This window comes from Triticum aestivum, chromosome 5B (assembly GCF_018294505.1).
Source record: "Triticum aestivum cultivar Chinese Spring chromosome 5B, IWGSC CS RefSeq v2.1, whole genome shotgun sequence".
NCBI classification, from domain to species: domain Eukaryota; kingdom Viridiplantae; phylum Streptophyta; class Magnoliopsida; order Poales; family Poaceae; genus Triticum; species Triticum aestivum.
Window position 1 is genome coordinate 462,596,802 of NC_057807.1, and position 18,933 is coordinate 462,615,734.

General features: G+C 42.9%; 1 protein-coding gene across 4 annotated transcripts; it reads left to right on the forward strand.

Moving 5' to 3' along the window:
- The first annotated feature begins 252 nt into the window (after positions 1-252).
- LOC123112484 (uncharacterized) lies at positions 253-6,254 on the forward strand. 4 transcript variants are annotated; one of them, XM_044533476.1, is made up of 9 exons: positions 253-612; positions 1,394-1,506; positions 1,824-2,669; positions 2,754-2,909; positions 3,030-3,290; positions 3,683-4,302; positions 4,467-5,311; positions 5,396-5,555; positions 5,680-6,254. In XM_044533476.1, exons 1-6 carry the CDS (start codon positions 510-512, stop codon positions 3,731-3,733), a joined length of 1,530 nt encoding a protein of 509 aa, XP_044389411.1. In that variant the 5' UTR covers positions 253-509; the 3' UTR covers positions 3,734-4,302; positions 4,467-5,311; positions 5,396-5,555; positions 5,680-6,254. The 4 variants fall into 4 exon arrangements, with proteins under 4 accessions (XP_044389411.1, XP_044389410.1, XP_044389409.1 ...); XM_044533475.1 differs by having other exon boundaries at positions 3,683-5,311; XM_044533474.1 differs by lacking the exons at positions 3,683-4,302; positions 4,467-5,311; positions 5,396-5,555; positions 5,680-6,254 and having other exon boundaries at positions 255-612; positions 3,030-3,617.
- Positions 6,255-18,933: the final 12,679 nt, after the last annotated feature.

Here is an 18,933-nt window from a genome sequence, read left to right on the forward strand (position 1 = left end):
CGTCAAGTGGCGCTGATCGTTGCGCGGCTTTCGAAGGAGCACTCGTTAATTAGTTGCTCTCCGTTGTCATGCACATCAGTTTTTTTCCCCGATGCCCGGATTCTTACACCAGCCGTCAGCTTTTTTTCCTTCGCGTTTGTTTCTTTTCCACAGGTTCGTTGGGCCGGCCCGCTACGCGCCGCGTGCGAGCGCCAGAGCGCTGGCCGGCGCTTACAGCGCCGAATAATAAGAGCTCCCTCCGCACTCGGCCAGGAAGAAGATATTTTGGAAAGTAGCGTTTCCTATCATCATACGCTTGTTGCCAGATCCGTCTCCCTTGCCCTAGAGTTTGGTGATTCCGCCTCCTTTGGCGCCGCGGCGACTATATTTCCTCCCTTGGCGCCAGTTGATTCAAACACATATTCGTACTCTATTTGAGATAGAGCGGGGTCTCCTACCCGAGCAACCACTTTTTGAAGCAGCAGCAGAAGGGGAACAGGGAGAGAGACAGAGAGAGGTTTCGTCGTACCATGGGGCTGATGGCGCTGAATCGGCTCATGTCCACGCAGCGGAAGCGGAAGCAGAGGCGGAATCGTTGCCGTATCCAAGCCCTCGGCAATCCCCGCGACATAGGTTATTCGGCCCCTCTGCTGTTATTCATCTATTTGTGTGCCTTGCTGCTATGAAAAAAATCTCCTTTTTTTAGCCCTCTCCTCACTCTGGATCTTACTAGCTGATGGGATCCAGTTTTATTATACTGTAGGATTTGACGAAACTTGGGGGCAATTGCGTCGCTTTGCTAAAATACTTGTTCTCAGTTGGAGTTTGTTTTTCAGATTCGCACAATTTTTGGTGTCTTGTACTAGATTGTAGATCTCGCTCGTGTTCCTGCAAAAGAAAAATTGGATAAAGGGTCCACCTTTTTTTTCCCTATAAAAAGGCAACTTTTTTTTAGCCATGTCCGCACCGGGGATCTCAGTAGCTGATGATATCCAGGTTTATTACATTGAAGGGAATGTGTGTGATTGGGGCGCAATTGCGTCGTTTTGCTAACATACTCGGTGCTGATTTTCAGACTGTCCCAATTTGAGTCTTGTAGATTGTGTATCTCGTCGGCGTTCCTGTAGAAAAAATATAAACTCTCCGCACTGGGAATCTCACTAACTGATGAGTCTCAGGTTTATTAAATCGAAGGAATTTTACGGTGCTTGGGGTGCAATTGCGTCGCTTTGCTATCATACTTGCGCTCAGTTGGAGTTTGATTTTCAGATTGGCAGAATTTGAGTCTTGTAGATTTCCGTCCTCGTTTGCGTTCCTGAAGAGAATCGGGAAAAGGATCCAACTTCGTGTGCGCTTGAACTCGTCTGGTCCTTCGGTTGGCGTTAATAATAATCATAAAACTGATGTGTTGCAGATGGACGGGGTGCTGCCTCATCGTTATCTAAAAGAGACAGCCCACCCTACCGACATGATGTTAATTCCCATTGTGGCAAAGAAGCAAGATATCTGGATCCAGTCCTTTCAGAGGTATGTTCTGATATTGCTGCGATGCTTCTATCAGGAGAATAGCTGCAAGCTTTGCTTTGTTCTGTTTCAGTTAACTCCAGCAGAAAAACTGCTTGACAAATTTTATTACGGACTAGACTTCTTACTAGAACTCTTTTCTGTGTGAGCTTTGTCATTTGTTTTCTTTTGACGTAAACTCTGTATTTGACATTGTTTTTGCCTACAAGAACATTTTGCAACCTGTTCCCAAACTAGGCTGAATCTTGCTGATTATGGCATCCTTTCCCAGCTTTTACCTCTCTAATTCTCATGATGATCGTCTCTACTTTTGCATGCAGGACGTTTGGTGTCGTATATATTCATTACTACAGATGCAAGACGCTGCCCGTGCTGCCTGTGTTTCTCGCTCCTTCCTAGGCTACTGGAGATGCTACCCCAATCTCACCTTCACCAATGGAACAATGTGCCCTAAAGAAAATCTAAAGACAGCGGGATCAAATGTTATAAGAGACTACAACAACCAAATCGACCGTGTTCTGATGAACCGTTCGAGCGCTGATGCCGTGACGAAACTCAAGCTTGACTACCATGTTCCTCCTGATGGCGCTGAATCGTATCATCGTCTTGATAGCTGGCTCCAGATGGCTGTTACGCCGAGGACCAAAGAACTCGAGCTTCTAGTATGGTCGAAAGAGGCGAGCTTTGATTTCCCCTGCATACTACTATCTGACATGTGTGGGGGCTCGATTCAGAAGCTTTTGCTTTTCAAATGCGCCTTGCGTCCCACATCTCAACTTGGTTTGAGAAGCCTCAGAACGCTGCATCTGCGTGATGTGCGTGTCACAGGGGAGGAATTAGGGTGCCTTCTGTCCAGTTCCATTGCTTTGGAGCACCTGAAGCTTGTATACTGCGATGATATAGTTCGCCTGGAGATACCTTGCCTGCTGCAGAGGCTTAGCTTCCTGGAGGTGGCTGGATGCATGAATCTTCAAGTGATAGAGAACAAAGCCCCAAATCTCTCCAAATTTTACCTTGGAGCAGGTGAACGGATGCAAGTCTCATTTGGAGAGTCAGAAGTGAAGAAAGTGGAGTTGGTGCAGAGCCGTGCCATCAGTTATGCTACTGACAACCTTCCTTCACGTGTGCCGAATCTCGAGACTCTTACCATATGTTCTACTTGTGAGGTATGGTCTTACACTTAAGTTGGCAAACATCCATGTAAAGGTAGCCAAGTGTTGGAATAATTGACCTGAGACATCTTTATGCAGATAGTCAATTCTCCAATGGCATCCGGCAAATTCCTCCACCTCAAGTTCTTGAGTATTCTTCTTATGAGTGGATCTAATTTTGACAAGGACTATGATTATTTATCGTTGGTTCCTGTTTTCCAAGCATCTCCTTCCCTGGAGATGTTTTGCTTGTTTGTAAGTTCGCTTGTTCACCCTTTCCTCAAAAAAGGGGGAAAAAGCCACTGCATCCTGCAATGATTATCTGCTAACCATGTTTGGATCATCAATTTAAATACCTTGGCTTTTGATCTTCAGGTATGGGAGCACTCCATGTATCACTGGTTTGAGGGAGATCCTGCCTCTCTTAGGCGACTGCCACAACACTGCCATGGGAACCTCAAGAGTGTGAAGATCATTGGTTTCTTCCCCCAAAAGAGCATGATTGAGCTGGCATGCCATCTTCTCGAGAATGCAACGTCACTTGAGTCCCTTACAGTGGATGCTAGTCCTGCTAATTACCGGTGTTCTGGCAAGGGCAGGAAATGCTGTCCCCTGAAAGCTACAGCTATAGTGAAGGCACGTAAATCAATCTTGGCTGTGAAAAAATACATCAAGGGGAATGTTCCCTCTACAGTCAAGTTAAATGTTCCGAAGCCTTGCCAACGATGCCATCGCTTTTAGTAATTCAGGTGTCAAATCACTGTAGCTATCTGATACTATTGAATGGTGATATGTTTTAGTTGTCTTGTGCTATGTTACATTCAAGTCACCAGAGCTGTTTAGGCGTCTGTGATATTACCTTCCTGATAACTTTGTTTACCAGACTGTCCAATGTACGTAATATTACTGCTGTCCATTAAATATTGTTGTGAACTTGTATTGTATAAATTTATATTTGCCATACTTTCTATATCTTTGAATGGTAATAGTGTAATACACACTTCATCTTTGCCTTGACCTGTATGCAGTCACGTTTCTGCCTGACTGGACATACAAGAGAAGTAAAACAAGACATATGAAGTGATGCAAATAAGTGTTAAACATATGCATCAAGGTAGAGCACCGTCCTTTCTAAAAAAGGGTAAAGCATCTTTGTTTGTGTATATATCAGTTTAAATGTGCAAAGGCCAAAGGGTTCCCCAGGCGCCACCCTTTTGGCGTGCCTCGGCAAAAGGAACACTTCTCCCCACCTTTCATTATTAATCTTCTCATGGAGAATTATGTGCTGGACTGAAAAATGGGAGTTCTGAACCTGCTATACTGCACTCGACACCTGCTTCGGTTTGCTGTACTGAACTGTATTCTTGCATTGTGTTTCTGAAAGTTCTGATGCCAAGACACTGGTTGATTTGCTGTACCGAACTATATTCTGCCCTGCGATTTCTTAAAAGTTTTAATAATGCCAAGACCAATGCAATGTATGATGTAGCAGTTCATACTAGGCTTATAAGATGCTGACATTTGGAGCTAATTTGAATTCCATGTGTACATGGCCTGCTATCTCGTATGTTGCACTTCTGAAACTGTTTAGACTGTTTTTGATTTCTCATGGTGGCAAACAAGCCAGATATCCGGGCACGTTCCAGAGGTATGTTCTCAGCAGAATAGCTAAATAGAAAATTGTTACAGCATTCCTGTTTTATGTCATTCTTGTTCCTAACCTTGGCTGAATCTTGCTGATTATAACATCCTATCCCAGCTTTTACCTCTCTATTTTTCATGATGTTCTTCTCTACTTGTGCACGCGTGCAGGAAATTTGGTGTCGTATACATTTCCTACTGCCAATTCAAGACGCGGCCCGTGCTGCCTGTGTTTCTCGCTCCTTCCTACACTCCTGGAGATGCCATCCCAATCTCACCTTCACCAACGAAACGATGTGCCCCAAAGAAGATTTAAAAGCAGCGGGATCGAACGCTATTATAAGAGACTACAACAAAATCGACCGTGTTCTGAGGAACCGCTCGTGCGCTGATGGCCGTGACGAAACTCAAGCTTGACTACCACGTTCCTCCTGATGATGCTGAATGGTATCATCGTCTTGATAGCTGGCTCCAGATGGCTGTTATGCCGACGACCAAAGAACTCGAGCTTCTAGTATGGTCGAAAGAGGCGAGCTTTGATTTCCCATACACACTACTATCTGACAGGTGTGGGGGCTCGATTCAGAAGCTTCTCCTTTTCAGATGTGCCTTACGTCCCACATTTCAACTTGGTTTGAGAAGCCTGAAAACGCTGCATCTGCGTGATGTGCGTGTTACGGGGGAGGAGTTAGGGTGCCTTCTGTCCAGTTCCACTGCTTTGGAGCACCTGAAGCTCGTCTATTGCGATGATATAGTTCGCCTGGAGCTACCTTGCCTGCTGCGGCGACTCAGCTTCCTGGAGGTGGCTGGATGCATGAGTCTTCAAGTGACAGAACAAAGCTCCAAATCTCTCCAGATTTTACCTTGGAGCGGGTGAACGGGTGCAAGTCTCATTTGGAGAGTCGAAAGTGAAGAAAGTGCAGTTGGTGCAGAGTTGTGCCATCAGTTATGCTACTGACAACCTTCCTTCCCGTGCACCGAATCTTGAGACTCTTACCATATCTTCTACTTGTGAGGTATGCTCTTACTCTTAAGTTGGCAAACGTACATATTACAGTAGCCGAATGTCGGAATATTTAACCTGAGACACCTTTGTGCAGAGAATCAATGCACCAATGGTGGCATCTAGCAAATTCCTCCACCTCAAGTTCTTGAGTATTCTTCTTATGAGTGGATCTAACTTTGACAAGGACTACGATTATTTATCGTTGGTTCCTTTTTTCCCAAGCATCTCCTGCCCTGGAGACGTTTCGCTTGTTTGTAAGTTCGCCGTTCACCCTTTCCTCAAAAAAAGAAGAAGGGAAAAAGGCACTGCATCCTGCAATGATTATCTGATAACCATGTTTGGATCATCAATTTAAATACCTTGGCTTTTGATCATCAGGTAGCGGAGCACTCCATGTATCACTGGTTTAAGGGAGATCCTGCCTCTCTGAGGCGACTGCCACAACACTGCCATGGGAACCTCAAGAGTGTTATGATCATTGGTTTCTTCCCGCAAAAGAGCATGATTGAGCTGGCATGTCATCTTCTCGAGAATGCAACGTCACTTGAGTCCCTTACAGTGGATGCTAGTCCTGCTGATTACTGTTGTTCTGGCAGTAAACCGGGCAGGAAATGCTGTCCCCGGAAAGCTACAGCTATAGTGAAGGCACGTAAATCGGTCTTGGCTGTGAAAAAATACATTGAGGGGAATGTTCCCTCTACAGTCTAGTTAAATGTTCCAGAGCCTTGCTGACCATGCCATCGCTTTGAGTAATTCAGGTGTCAAATTATTGTAGCTATCTGATACTATTTAATGGTGATATGTTTTAGTTGTCTTGTGCTATGTTACATTCAAGTCGCCAGAGCTGTTTAGGAGTCTATGATATTACATTCTTGATAATTTTGTTTACCAGACTGTCCAATGTACTTAATATTACTGCTGTCCATTAAATATTGTCGTGAACTTGTATTGTATAATTTTATATTTGCCATACTTCCTATCTTGGAATGGTAATAGTGTAATACACACTTTATCTTTGGCTTGACCTGTATGCTACTGCAAGTGTGATCATTTGTAGCAGTCATGTTTCTGCCTGACTGAACATACAAGAAAAGTAAACAAGACAGATGAAGTGATGCAAATAAGTGTTAAACATACGCATCAAGGTAGAGCACCGTCCTTTCTAAAAAAGGGTAAAGCATCTTTGTTTGTATATCAGTTTAAATGTGCAAAGGCCCTAGGGTTACCCAGGCGCCACCCTTTTGGTGTGCCTCGCCAAAGGGGACACTTCTCCCCACCTTTCATTATTAATCTTCTCACGGAGCATTATGTGCTGGACTGAAAAATGGGAGCTCTGAACCTGCTACACTGCACTGGACACCTGTTTCAGTTTGCTGTACCAACTGTATTTTTGCATTGTATTTCTGGAAGTTCTGATGCCCAGACACTGGTTGATTTGTTGTACCGAACTATATGCTGTGCTGCATTTCTTAAAGTTCTAATAATGCCAAGACCAATGCAATGTATGATGTAGCAGTCCATACTAGGCTTATAAGATGCTGACATTTGGGACAATTTGAATTCCATGTGTACATGGCCTGCTACCTCGTACATTGCACTTCTGAAACTGTTTAGACTGTTTTTGATTTACCAGATATTATCAGAACCAAACACCTTTAGGCATCTGTCATGCTCAGTAATATTGTTGTTTTATAATTGATTTACAAGTGAAATACACACTTGTACTATTGCAGGTAAAGGTTCTCGCTCGATCACATCCCATCTAAAATCACATAAACATTCTTTGGTTTCTTTGTTTCTTTTCTCGGTTTTCACTGGGTATTTTTCCTTTTCTTTCCTTTTCTTTTGTTTTCTATTTCCTTTTTAGTTTTCTTCATTTTTGGCTTCTTTTTTTGTTTTCACTGTTTGCATTCTTTTGCATTGGTTTTCATCATTTCTATTTTTATTTTCTTCATTTTATTTGTTTTTTTGGCTTTCGTTGGTTTTCTTTGTTTCTTTGTCGGTTTCCATATGTTAATTTTTGTTCACCGCATGTCTACTTTTTTCAGTGTACATGTGAAACATTTTTGTTGACAAATGTTGAACATTTTTCAAATGCACGATGTACATTTTTTCTTCTTAAATAAAAGTTTTGAACACTTTTTTAATACATGATCAACATTTTTCAAATATACAGTGAACATTTTTCAATTGCAATAACCATTTTGCACACACAATATACATTTTCCGTATATACATCTGAAACATTTTTATATAGATTTTTAATATTTTGTAAATACATGTTTTTTTAAATATATGTTTTCGTTGTCTAACTTTTATTTAATGTATGTACATTTTTCTTACAGCATGCATCTTGCTGTGAGTGAGATATAGCCCTGGCGCCAAAGAACCGGTTTAGCTAGCGTTTTTTCTTTCCTAAATACTCAATTGTGCAGCTGCGCTAATTCGCTCAGCCGAGCGCACGCTCACGGACCACATGATGAGAGAGATTGATCCCATATTTGGAAAGCTGCACACCAACTCATGCTATATATGGAAAGATTCTACAATAAAGTATGTTGATTTTTCTCCACATCATCCGGCCAACCATGAGAAGCCAATGATGACGTAACATGCATTAATTTTGGTACAAGAAAATTTAAAAACCTATAACTTTCAAACCGCGTATCAAAATTATGATCTGTCTTCACCGTTGGCTTCCTCGTGACGAGCTCTTCAAAAGTAAATCCCATATGAGTATGTTTCGATGATTTTTTTCAAAAGCAACTTTGATACTAAATGAGACAACTTTAATGCTAAGTAGGAGCAACTCTAGATGAATTGAACCGTGTCTATTAGTGAATTCGCCTAGTAGCCTCCTAACCAGCTGTGTGCAGTAGTGTAATAGGTGGTTACCATGGTTGCTAAGCTGCATACATTGGAAACTAAGTTGTAGATAGTTTAGTTGTCTGCCATAATGTGAAAGTTTCTTACCGTATATTGGAATGTTGTCTAACATGGCTTCTAAGTTGTCTGCCTCAGAAACCAAGTTACCTACAACACTATGAAGTTGCCTACGGGTGATCGCCAATTGCCAAAATACTATGAAAGTTGTCCATCAAGAAACCTAAGTTTCCTACACTGCCAATTTTTTTTTGTTGGAGCTAAGTTGTCTACCGTGATTCTAAATTTGAAAACTATGTGGGGATGGACGGTATAAGAGCCTTGTTCTTCCTTTTCTGGGGAGTCTTACAACCAACGCTACTGTGCACGCGAGTGTTGGCTATCCAGATCGCGAGTGTTGACTAGTTTCATAAGTGGGGGTAGATGAGAAGTTGCATAGGGGGTGATGACAAGCTTCATAGGGGTCTGGATCAGACAGTTGCCCATAAAACTGCACAAGTTGTTCATAATTTTCGCACGAGTTATCATCAAAAATCATTGAAACCTCCAGATATTGAACATACTAGCTGAATGCCCGTGCGTTGCCATGGAATAATAATAAAATACGTAAGGTGAAAACAACCTAGTCCGATACCACAATAGCCTCGTGTGATTCAAGGGAGAGTTGCATGACGAGTACATCGGGAGGAACACAATAGGATGGTGGCAACAACCTAGTCTAATACCGCAATGGCCTCGTGTGATTCAATAGCGAGTTGCATGATGAGTTCATTGGGAGGAACTGTGACTCAATAGCGAGTTGCATGATCAGTTCATTGGGAGGAATACGGTGATAGGATGAAGCTGAGGCAACATAGGAAACTATGCTGGCGAATGCAGGCATTGACCCATGTGCTACAATAGGCTAGGTATTTTGAGAGACACAAACATATTAATCTTTGATAACATCGACCTAGTACGGTGCGTGAGGAGGAACACACCATCACATCACCACCTGGTGAGCGGTGATCAGCCTGCACATCTTGGCTCAGATCTTCGACAATCTTGGGGGACATATAGCTCCAAAATAGAACCTTGGCCATCTTCACACAACACTACCAGTAGGATTCGTCCCACAAGGTTTGAGCTGACCCACCATATTTTCCTTTCAAATCATGTACTGCCTAAATCATCTAAATGCATGCAAATAAAACAGAGCATTGCTACAGTTGATGTAGTGATCACAAATTCACAATCAAGCTTCAGCAAGTACTGCCCATTAGTAAGGATAGTTGATGCATGAACTTGCATAAAGCATTAAACTTCAATTACATCTAGTTAATCAAAGTATATAAGCCAACATCTGATTCTAGTGACATCTAGCTACTCAAAAAATGCATTCATGGCATCAACTTTTATGTGGTGTTGGACATTATCCAGGAAGCTTCATTGTTGTCACTATCAAGGCCTCCGTTGTGACCAAAGAAAAGCTGAATAGGACCAGAAACTTTGAGCTAGAAAATGGTTAGTGTATTAACCAGTTTGCTGGCATATGTAGATCTTAATCAAGTAACCTTTGCTTCAGCCTAGCCTGAATCATTCCAGGATGGTCCCTAGTATATTTCCCAAGCCAAGGTGTGCCATCTGTTAGATCCATGGGATCGAGTAGGGTAGGATTTCCGGTAAACCTACCTTCTCCAGCGGTTGATGAACTCGAGTCGGAGGCCATCGTGGAGAGGGTGATGGTGGCGATGGCAGAGAGAGGTGAGGTGGATACGGTGGCGGAGCTTCCCATCGCTTCAGTGCCTCCCTCTGGATCGGATAGGGTTAGGAGTGGGGAACAGTGGCGGTGACGAACCTCGTACCCCGTGCCCCTGGTCCCCACCTCCTCTTTATAGCACTGCGCGACAGGGGCCCACCAGCCTTTGCTTGGGCTGGACGCCCCCGATCAGGGCGTGGGTCAAGGGCCCAATGAGCCGTTGGGCCCATTGGTGGAGAGATCAACCTAACATTCTCCCCCTTGATCTCATCATTATACTTTTAACTTTATACTTTGAAATAACTCTTTTCAAAGTATTCGTTCCATCACAGATTTGCATGTAGAGCATGTCTCATCATCACGGTTCATTCCCGATAGAATCAACACCTACAACACACTCCTCTGTTTTGAAACAGATTCTTTAACCTTGGGCCCTTTTATTGTCCGGAAATCTCAGGCTATACCATAAAACCCATGTCGACTGTGTGTTCTCCGAACACACTGGGCGGCAAGCCTTTAATAAGCAGATCTGCAAACACTTGTCTGTTGCTTTTATACTTCAAGCATTTCTACATAATTCCGGGCTTTCTCCTTTAGAACGCATAACTCTCTGTCAGTGTGTTTGGCGTCAACACTTGACTCGTTGTCATATGAGCTAAAGACATAAAATGGTTATCGCTGTTGTCAAGCATTATCAACTCCGGGTATAGGTCTCCTTAACCATTTTGCCTGTCCCTCAGCCTCATATCATGTTGTACATTATCTTTACATCATATTAATGATAATTGATTCATTCTTTAGAGTTTTTCCACACAAAAACTCCAAGTGTGAAAGTCAGCGACAATTGTGGATTTCGCTGTATATTTCACGAGTCCTGTCTTTGTACTCACAATCTTTTGAGAGCACTTATTTCTTTTAGCATGAGGCCGATATCCTTGACTCCATTCCAGTGATCTATATCTGGATTGGACATTACCAAAACAACCCGGTTACGTGAACTGTGTCACGGTAATGTTATACTTTTGCATTCATTAAGCTTCCAACAGCTGAAGCATATGGTACCATATTCATTTGGTCTATCTCGTATTGACTTTTGGAACACTAAAGTTCCCAAAATCATTACCCTTTACTATAAGAACAGGCGTAGGTTTTCTCGCATGCATACTTTAAAAACTTTCCTTAGCATGCCCATGCGACACTCCTAATACCCCTTTTATTCTTTTCTCGGTGAATCTCTATCCTTATAACGAGAGACATTCTTTTGAACTTTGAGGAGAAGAACTTCTTTTCCTCCTGCAGTCGAATTAACATCACCACTAACAAGTAGAATGTTATCCGCATGTACGAGATATAGGAAAAGAAATTCCCATTCTATAACTTTATACAAACATGATTGTCCTCTCATTTTCTTTAACCCAAAACAACATTTGATTGCTTTAGTCCATAAAAGACTTCTTCGGTCAGTATCCCCTGTGTTCTTTACTTTCATCTGATGAACTCAGATCATAATATCTTTCATCTGATGTAACTCAGATCATGATGTGCTACCAACACTCATTGTAATCTATTCAGTGTAAAACGCGCAAAAACCTTTCGATTATAGTCGTGTTTTACACCTTTACATATTTCCTTTGGAGTCACATTGTCCTTGTTGACTCTTAACAGCCTACCGTTTTGGCTCCATTGAAAATTACTCATGAGTCCCGAACATCATCAGAATTCATCAAGTTCATTTCATCTCACATAGTCTCTTATCATTTAGATAAGCAGACACTTCTCAAAGCTCGATTGAGCGCTTTAAATGAGGTGGGATCAACCTCCATTTGAATTTCACTAACATAGACTTTATAGTAATTAGAAGTATCTGATTTTCTCATTCCTTGAGACCATCTGAGTCTCAGGTACTAGCACTTCTTTCATATGGGGCTGTTGTTGCTCTGTCATTGCCAAGAGGCAAATTATTTTATAGTCTTTCATTTCCAAAGGCAATAGGTTTTACAGGGACCTTTATCACAAGATCCATGTTTAATCATTCCTCCTTTATAGAGCTAACAACGGGTGTTGTATAGGTCATACAACGTACTCCCCCAGATACAATCTATTTGAGTCTTAGGTATCTTCATACCATGCTCCCCCAGATTACTCCATCTTCACTAAGAATGGCGTATCTTTAAACTTTATTATTTGGGTTTATTCTGTTAAAGCTTTCTTCTTTTCTTTAGGGGTATTATTATGATCATCGTACTCCCCCAGACGATCACATTCTTCATTAATGGGTATCTCATATTTCTTTCTCCCCCTCGAAATGTGGCAAGAACTTTTCTGTCACAATTTCGAAAAACCATTCACAACTCTTGTGAATTGAGGAAACTTTGAGTATTTACTTCATTTATCTGATTACTTCATATGTAATGAAGTTATCTGTTAACTGGTATGGGAGTACATTTTCCTTATTCCATTTCAGAAACTCAACAGAGTTCTTTATCATTAATACTTTTGCAAGTCACACTTGCATATCATTCTTATCTTTAGGTTCGTCTGTAACTTTTATTCTCTTCGGATTTATTGAGGCTTAATGACCATTACACATAAGATGTACGGTCGATACGAGGAAGGCATAATAGCTACTCCATACTTTTCTCCCAGAGTAGGACGCTTTAAAAGCACATGAGTCATCATGTCTTTCTCCTGTCATACGGGATAAGTCTGAGAAAATTTCTGCCGCCATACGGGTTACGCGGGGATTTTCCCAGACTTTTCCTGCCATGCGAGTTTTATCATAATCATCTTTTCCCACCATGCGGGGTAATGCCCTGTAAGAGGCATAAATGCCAGAATTGGCTCTTTTGACTGCATATTCAATCATCAAATTCAGAAATAAATCCGAATGCTCTTTGACACACATGCTTGATCCGACATTGGTCAAATAAAACACGCATATTGTTTGTTTCATCTCAAATCATGTTGACCGAAAAATCTTCTTCATAGAGAGTACATGAAAGACATTCGTCAACCAAGACTCTCAATGATCTATCTCTTTTCTTTTCTTGGATTAATATCCAAGAATTCTTTTCTTTTGAAGCCATTCTTTAGAGAGAACATACTCCCTCACGTTGTGACCTTTCTTGGTCATCTTTCGGGTCACTAGTACCCAGCCATTCGCTTTCACGAATGAAGGCATGGAAAACTTTTAATCCGAGAAAACTTATCTTAAACTTTTGAAACTTTCTTCTGTATTTTAAATCACCGTTGTGGCAGAATTAGAATAAAACATCACCTTTTTACATTAATTCCACATCACCATTTGGCAGAAATGAAAAAAAACGCATATAACTCATAAATAATGTGATGATAAAATTTCTACTAAGTAACTTTACTAAGAAAATAATCATCATTATCAACTTTATTGCAGCGGAAAACTAGCAATATACATTTCTCAATCTTTATCAAATTCTCTGAAAATTGGTCATTGATAAAAAATTTATCAGAGATTTGAACTTTTAACTATAAGACTCATTGAATTATAATATTGTCATCTTCAACGTTGGTCAGAAAATAACAATACCATAATTAAACTTTAATCAAATATCTTTTTACTGTCATAGCAGAAGCTATCTGAATCTGATTTCATCAAAAAGTGAAAAAACTTCTCTCAAAAATTGTTCTTCCAATTAAATTTTCCCGTTGGTTCCAATTTAATTGAAGGATAAAACTTTTATTTTGCAGCAAAACTTTACAATATTCTATTCATAAGAATTTCCTTTTTCTTTTAAAAGAGCACTTTTCTTTATTTTGCAGCGAAAAACATGAATAAAAAATTCATGGACTTTATATTCTTTATAGAAACTTCTATTTTACCGAATAAAAAAATCATGAACTTTTAAATTTCTTTATAAAATTCATGAACTTTTCTTTTTCTGAAAATTTTCTATTTTCATTTTCAGAACTTTTCTGTTTACCCTTTTTTTTTCTATTTTCTAAAACAAACTTTTCGTTGGAAAAATTTGTATAGAAAAGCTATTGTAAATCTGCCCAAAAATAACTGGACAGAAAACTACTAAAAAAAATTTGCAGCTGGCCCAGCGCGCGGCAACGCCCATACTGCTGCTGGCCTCAGCCTCTTTCGACCCAAAAAGGCCCGCTCCTCCTTAGGTTTCCTATCTTGGCCGTCAAACGCGATCTGACGATAGCCCCTGCATCTCGCTGGATCAAAACCAGCTAGCGACGCTGCCGAGGGGAAAACCCTCGCTCATTTCCCCCGTGTGCGCCGCTCACCTCCCTCTCGCGACTCTCGCTCTGTCCCGAACGCCGGGCCACCGTGCCGCGCCCTGGACGCCGGCAACGGTGTCGACCGACCACTGCGCTGCGTCGCGCGAGCCTGGCCGCCTTCTTTTTCCCCTTTCATTCCTTCTTCCTTTTCTCCCTCCGTCCACCGCATCTAGTGGCAGAGAGGGATGCGGCTGCGCGAGCCCCCCTTCCCTTTCCCGTTCTCTTTTTTACATCCACCACCGCCCCGGCGAGAGAGAGAGAGAACCTACTGCCTCCTTGGCTCCCATTCGAGTTCGACGACGGCAGAGCGAACGGCAGCGGCGCCGTGGCCTTCCCTCTCACCGGCTGCGCCTCCACCTTGCGGTGAGCGCGCCGCCGTCGAGCGGATTGGTCGCAGTGCCCTTTGCCCCTTGCGGGGTTGTTCTTCGTCTGGACGGCTCGGCTTGCCGATGCCCGATCGGATCGAGAGGAACTGGCGCGGCCGGAGTGGCAGCGCACTTTGCCGGCGGGGGCCTGGGCCCTCTGTCGGTGAACTTTCTGCTTTCTTTTTGTTGTTTGTCTCTGCCCTGCTAGGGTTCTTTGGAGAGGGGTGGGGAGAGAGGGATTTTCTTTCTGTGTATGCACTTTGTACCGAAATTCTTAGCCTAGATGGCTCTGATACCATTGTTAGATCCATGGGATCGAGTAGGATAGGATTTCCGGTAAACCTACCTTCTCCAGCGGTTGATGAACTCGAGCCGGAGGCCATCGTGGAGAGGGTGATGGTGGCGATGGCAGAGAGAGGTGAGGTGGATACGGCAGCGGAGCTTCCCATCGCTTCAGTGCCTCCCTCTGGATCGGATAGGGTTAGGAGTGGGGAACAGTGGCGGTGACGAACCTCGTACCCTGTGCCCCTGGTCCCCACCTCCTCTTTATAGCACTGCGTGACAGGGGCCCACCAGCCTTTGCTTGGGCTGGACGCCCCCGATCAGGGCGTGGGTCAAGGGCCCAATGAGCCGTTGGGCCCATTGGTGGAGAGATCAACCTAACACCATCTTCCATGATCCATCGTTCCTCAGGAACTTTCTCAGCTTTTTGGCCACAAGGATATTAACACAACTTTGAACTCTTTGTATTATCCTGTAGAGTTTCATAGAAATTAATTTCCTCAAATAGCAACTGGAACAACCAATGAATACATGCTAATAAACAAAAATCTACCTTCATGACCCGACAATCTTTGTAGTTCAGAGAGATACGTACACATATCAATGAAGCTAGTACTTGTAATATTTGACACCATTATAACACTGAGCTATCAGATATTCAAATATAACGTAAAACCACCAAAAGCGAAACTCACTATCAGGTTTCTCAAAGCCTCAAATAGAAAAGAAACCGACCAATAGATAACTGCTTTGGCATTTGAAACCTTATTAAAGGAGTACTTATAGCAGTCGACGAGTACACACACACCGGGCCCGACTTCCCCCATGAGTCAGGGTGGCCTGCTAAGGACCGGACCGCACGATCTCAGCCTGCTGGTATATTCGGCCTCTCGGGTTTGTATAACTAGATGACACCCCGCGCGTTGCTGCGGGACTTGTTGTGTGTTTCTCTAGCTATTAATAGTTATAATTAGAATGTATAGCTAACATGAAATGTGAAGCGATTTTCCCATGATAATTCATAATGAAATAATTTGACTGCCTATTTAAAGTGCATAGAGAAAAGAAACAAAGAGATTTCATGTTAATTTGCTAGTCTCACTGTATTAACACACCTAAATAGAAATTACATTGTTCCCAAGTGCGAAATATGTATATATAATCCAAAGGCCAAACAGAATGGGTCCTACATCGTTCTCTCAGCGAAGGCAGACTTATTAGGCTAGGATAGAACAATCAAATAGTATCGTGATAGTGGAGAAGTATGTTTATAACAGTATTTCTTATTTCCTTTGATTTTTTTACATAGAACCTATGCTGTAGGAGAACACCAACAGTGTATTACTCAGGTATTAGATTGATTCCATAACATACACAGTTGGGAATATAATGCCATGGACTGAAATCTGACAGATGTTCTTCCATTCTGCAAAACAATAAGGAATTTATAAAAATACCAACGTAAAACTAACATGAGAGAGATGCAGAATTGTACATGCATGAGAGAGATAATAGAACCCTGCAGTAGGAGAACAACAATGTATCACTCAGGTATTAGATCGAAACATGCCATGAACTGAAATCCGACAGATGTTCTAATTCTGCAGAATAATGAAAGAATTTATAAAAATTCCAACGAAAATCATACTAAACTAACATGAGAGAGATGCAGAATTTTACATGAGATGCAGAATTGTACCTGGGCACATGGGATGAGAGAGAGAGAGAGAGAGAGAGAGACTGCAGTGTCTACGGATAGGAGTGACCTCGTGATGCAGAGGAAATCATTCCATGTGTTGGTCGGGTTGTACCCGTCATCGGCCAGGGCGGTGGCGCAACACATCGGATTATAATTCCCTATGGAGACATTGCACACCGTCATGTCTCGGGGCTCCTGTGGTCCTGCCGAACATCTGGGTCTCAGGGATGAGCAGGGCCTCTGCTGCGAGGCCGACGCCGGAGACGACATGGGCAGCATGGGCCGGTGGGCGTATACGTCGAGGAGAGAGGGGTCGATGATAATGTTGGGCAATTGCGTAGAGACACAGTGGTCGTGGCCCACGAGCGGTGTTGGAAGCATCAGTAGGATCTCCTCCGCCATGGATTCCATCATTGTATCGTCAAGCGAACATGAAAATCCATAGACCATTCCCTATCTCGGGTGTATGTATGCACGCTGTGGAGAGATGTAGATGAGCAGGATATGAGTGCAGGTGGGGTGAGGATGTGAAGGGGAACTGTTTAATTTAAAGACTTGAAGAGATTATTGATTGAGGGAAGGTGAAGGGAACCATCGGGGTAATAAGGCTGGTCACAATGGGGAGGAACTTAGGAGTAACATCACACACTCCAATACAACTTTGCTTATGTGGCACATATTTAATGAAGAGAGAGGTGCTTGTGGTAACTAGCTAAGTTACCGGAACATCACACACTCCAAGAAACAATGAGTCTATAACCTAATAAATACATCGTTGCATGACACTACATAGATGTTCCTACCCACTATGAAGGTAGTAACATAGTCTAGAGAAGTGTGTAAGTTACTAGCTTATGTTCTTGCCCATTGTGACCAGCCTAAGCGATGACACTAAGTTCAGTCCAGCGATAAGACGAAGGGGCGAAAGGAAATCATCAGTGGTTTCTCGCATATACAAACAGAATTGTAGGAGGCGAAATGAAGCACAATAATGGATGAGATTAAGCGTCGTGGAGAAAAAACACGTGAGAGGAGAGGGTCTTGTGGAGACGATGATGCTTCGGGGAACGAAAAGATAAATACAAACACTTAATGAGAAGTGGCCCAATACAACTCATTCAAACTGCCTTTTGGTGAGAAGTGGCCTCGTACAGCCCAGCCGCAAGAAATAAACTCGCAGGAGAGGCGGCCATAAAATTAACGTGCAGGACGGTTCGAGCAAAGGAGGATGCGGTGGCTGCATGAGAGTGCATGAAAATAAGTGGGGCATGTAGGATGACGTGGATAGCTTGCATGTCAAGAGAAATAGAATAGTGGGGATCAACTATTTACATATTATAGATTCAACCCGAAGACACCACCGGTCAGATTTCGGTCGGTCCGACCGAGCAGACCGAGAACTGCACTGGCGCCGGCACCCGTTTCCTCCCCCTCTGTCCATGAGCCGCTCCCCTAGCACGAGCTCGTGGACGATTCTCCTTGTCGAGGCGGAGACCCACCGTGGCGTGCAGGAAGCACAACACCCTTGTGTCACCGTCCATGTCCACGGGCGTCATGCTTGGACATCTCTTGCACTTGACCATCCACTGTGGCATGAACTGGATCGAGTTTGCGGCGTACTCGCCGATCATGAACATGATGACCGTGAAGGGTGTGCCCAGCGACGTGGTGCTCGAGTTCACCGACAATGGCGCACTCAGCGAGTAGCTGGCTAGCTGCACGTCAAGAGTGGCGAGGTGCACGTTGTGCTGGACGTGGAAGGCGGGCTCAACTACCTACACAACTACACTGACCCTCCCTACCTGGACAAGAATCTCAAGAATAGCAACATTCTCCTTGATGCATGTACTGGTCTATGTCGTAGGCACCCCTCTTCGACTGCTGTCAAAATTTCTGAAAAATTCAGTTAACACTTGCTATCAAAGTTTCCGAAAATTCTAGTTTCGTCAGTCGTAGCTGTTGTTGTTAAAGTTCAGTTTAGTCAGTTAGGATGTTCTTCAGTTAGTGAAATATAAGCCAAGTTGTGAGTCTCTTGTTCATTGTCTTCTATATTGCGTGAGTTTGAGTTAGGGCGGGAGTGCCAGACCTCGCGTGAGTTTGAGTTGGGGCTGACAGCATGTAGTCAGCATGTTGAACACCAGACTGATTGTATCGATGAGTAATAACATAGAAGTCCACCAATTAGCCTTGAGTCCAAGCGACTTCTTCAAAAGCAGCAACTTCCTCATCCAGCACTTAGCCATCGAGCAATCACCTGAGCATAAGTCACTTGCACTACACGCCACAGGAAGTTCACGCTGCAAATGAAAGCTTACACAACATTTACTCAGCCCGTTAAAAGAACAACATGACACAATTAAAATTCTGTGTAAACATAAATATAATTTCCAAAAGCA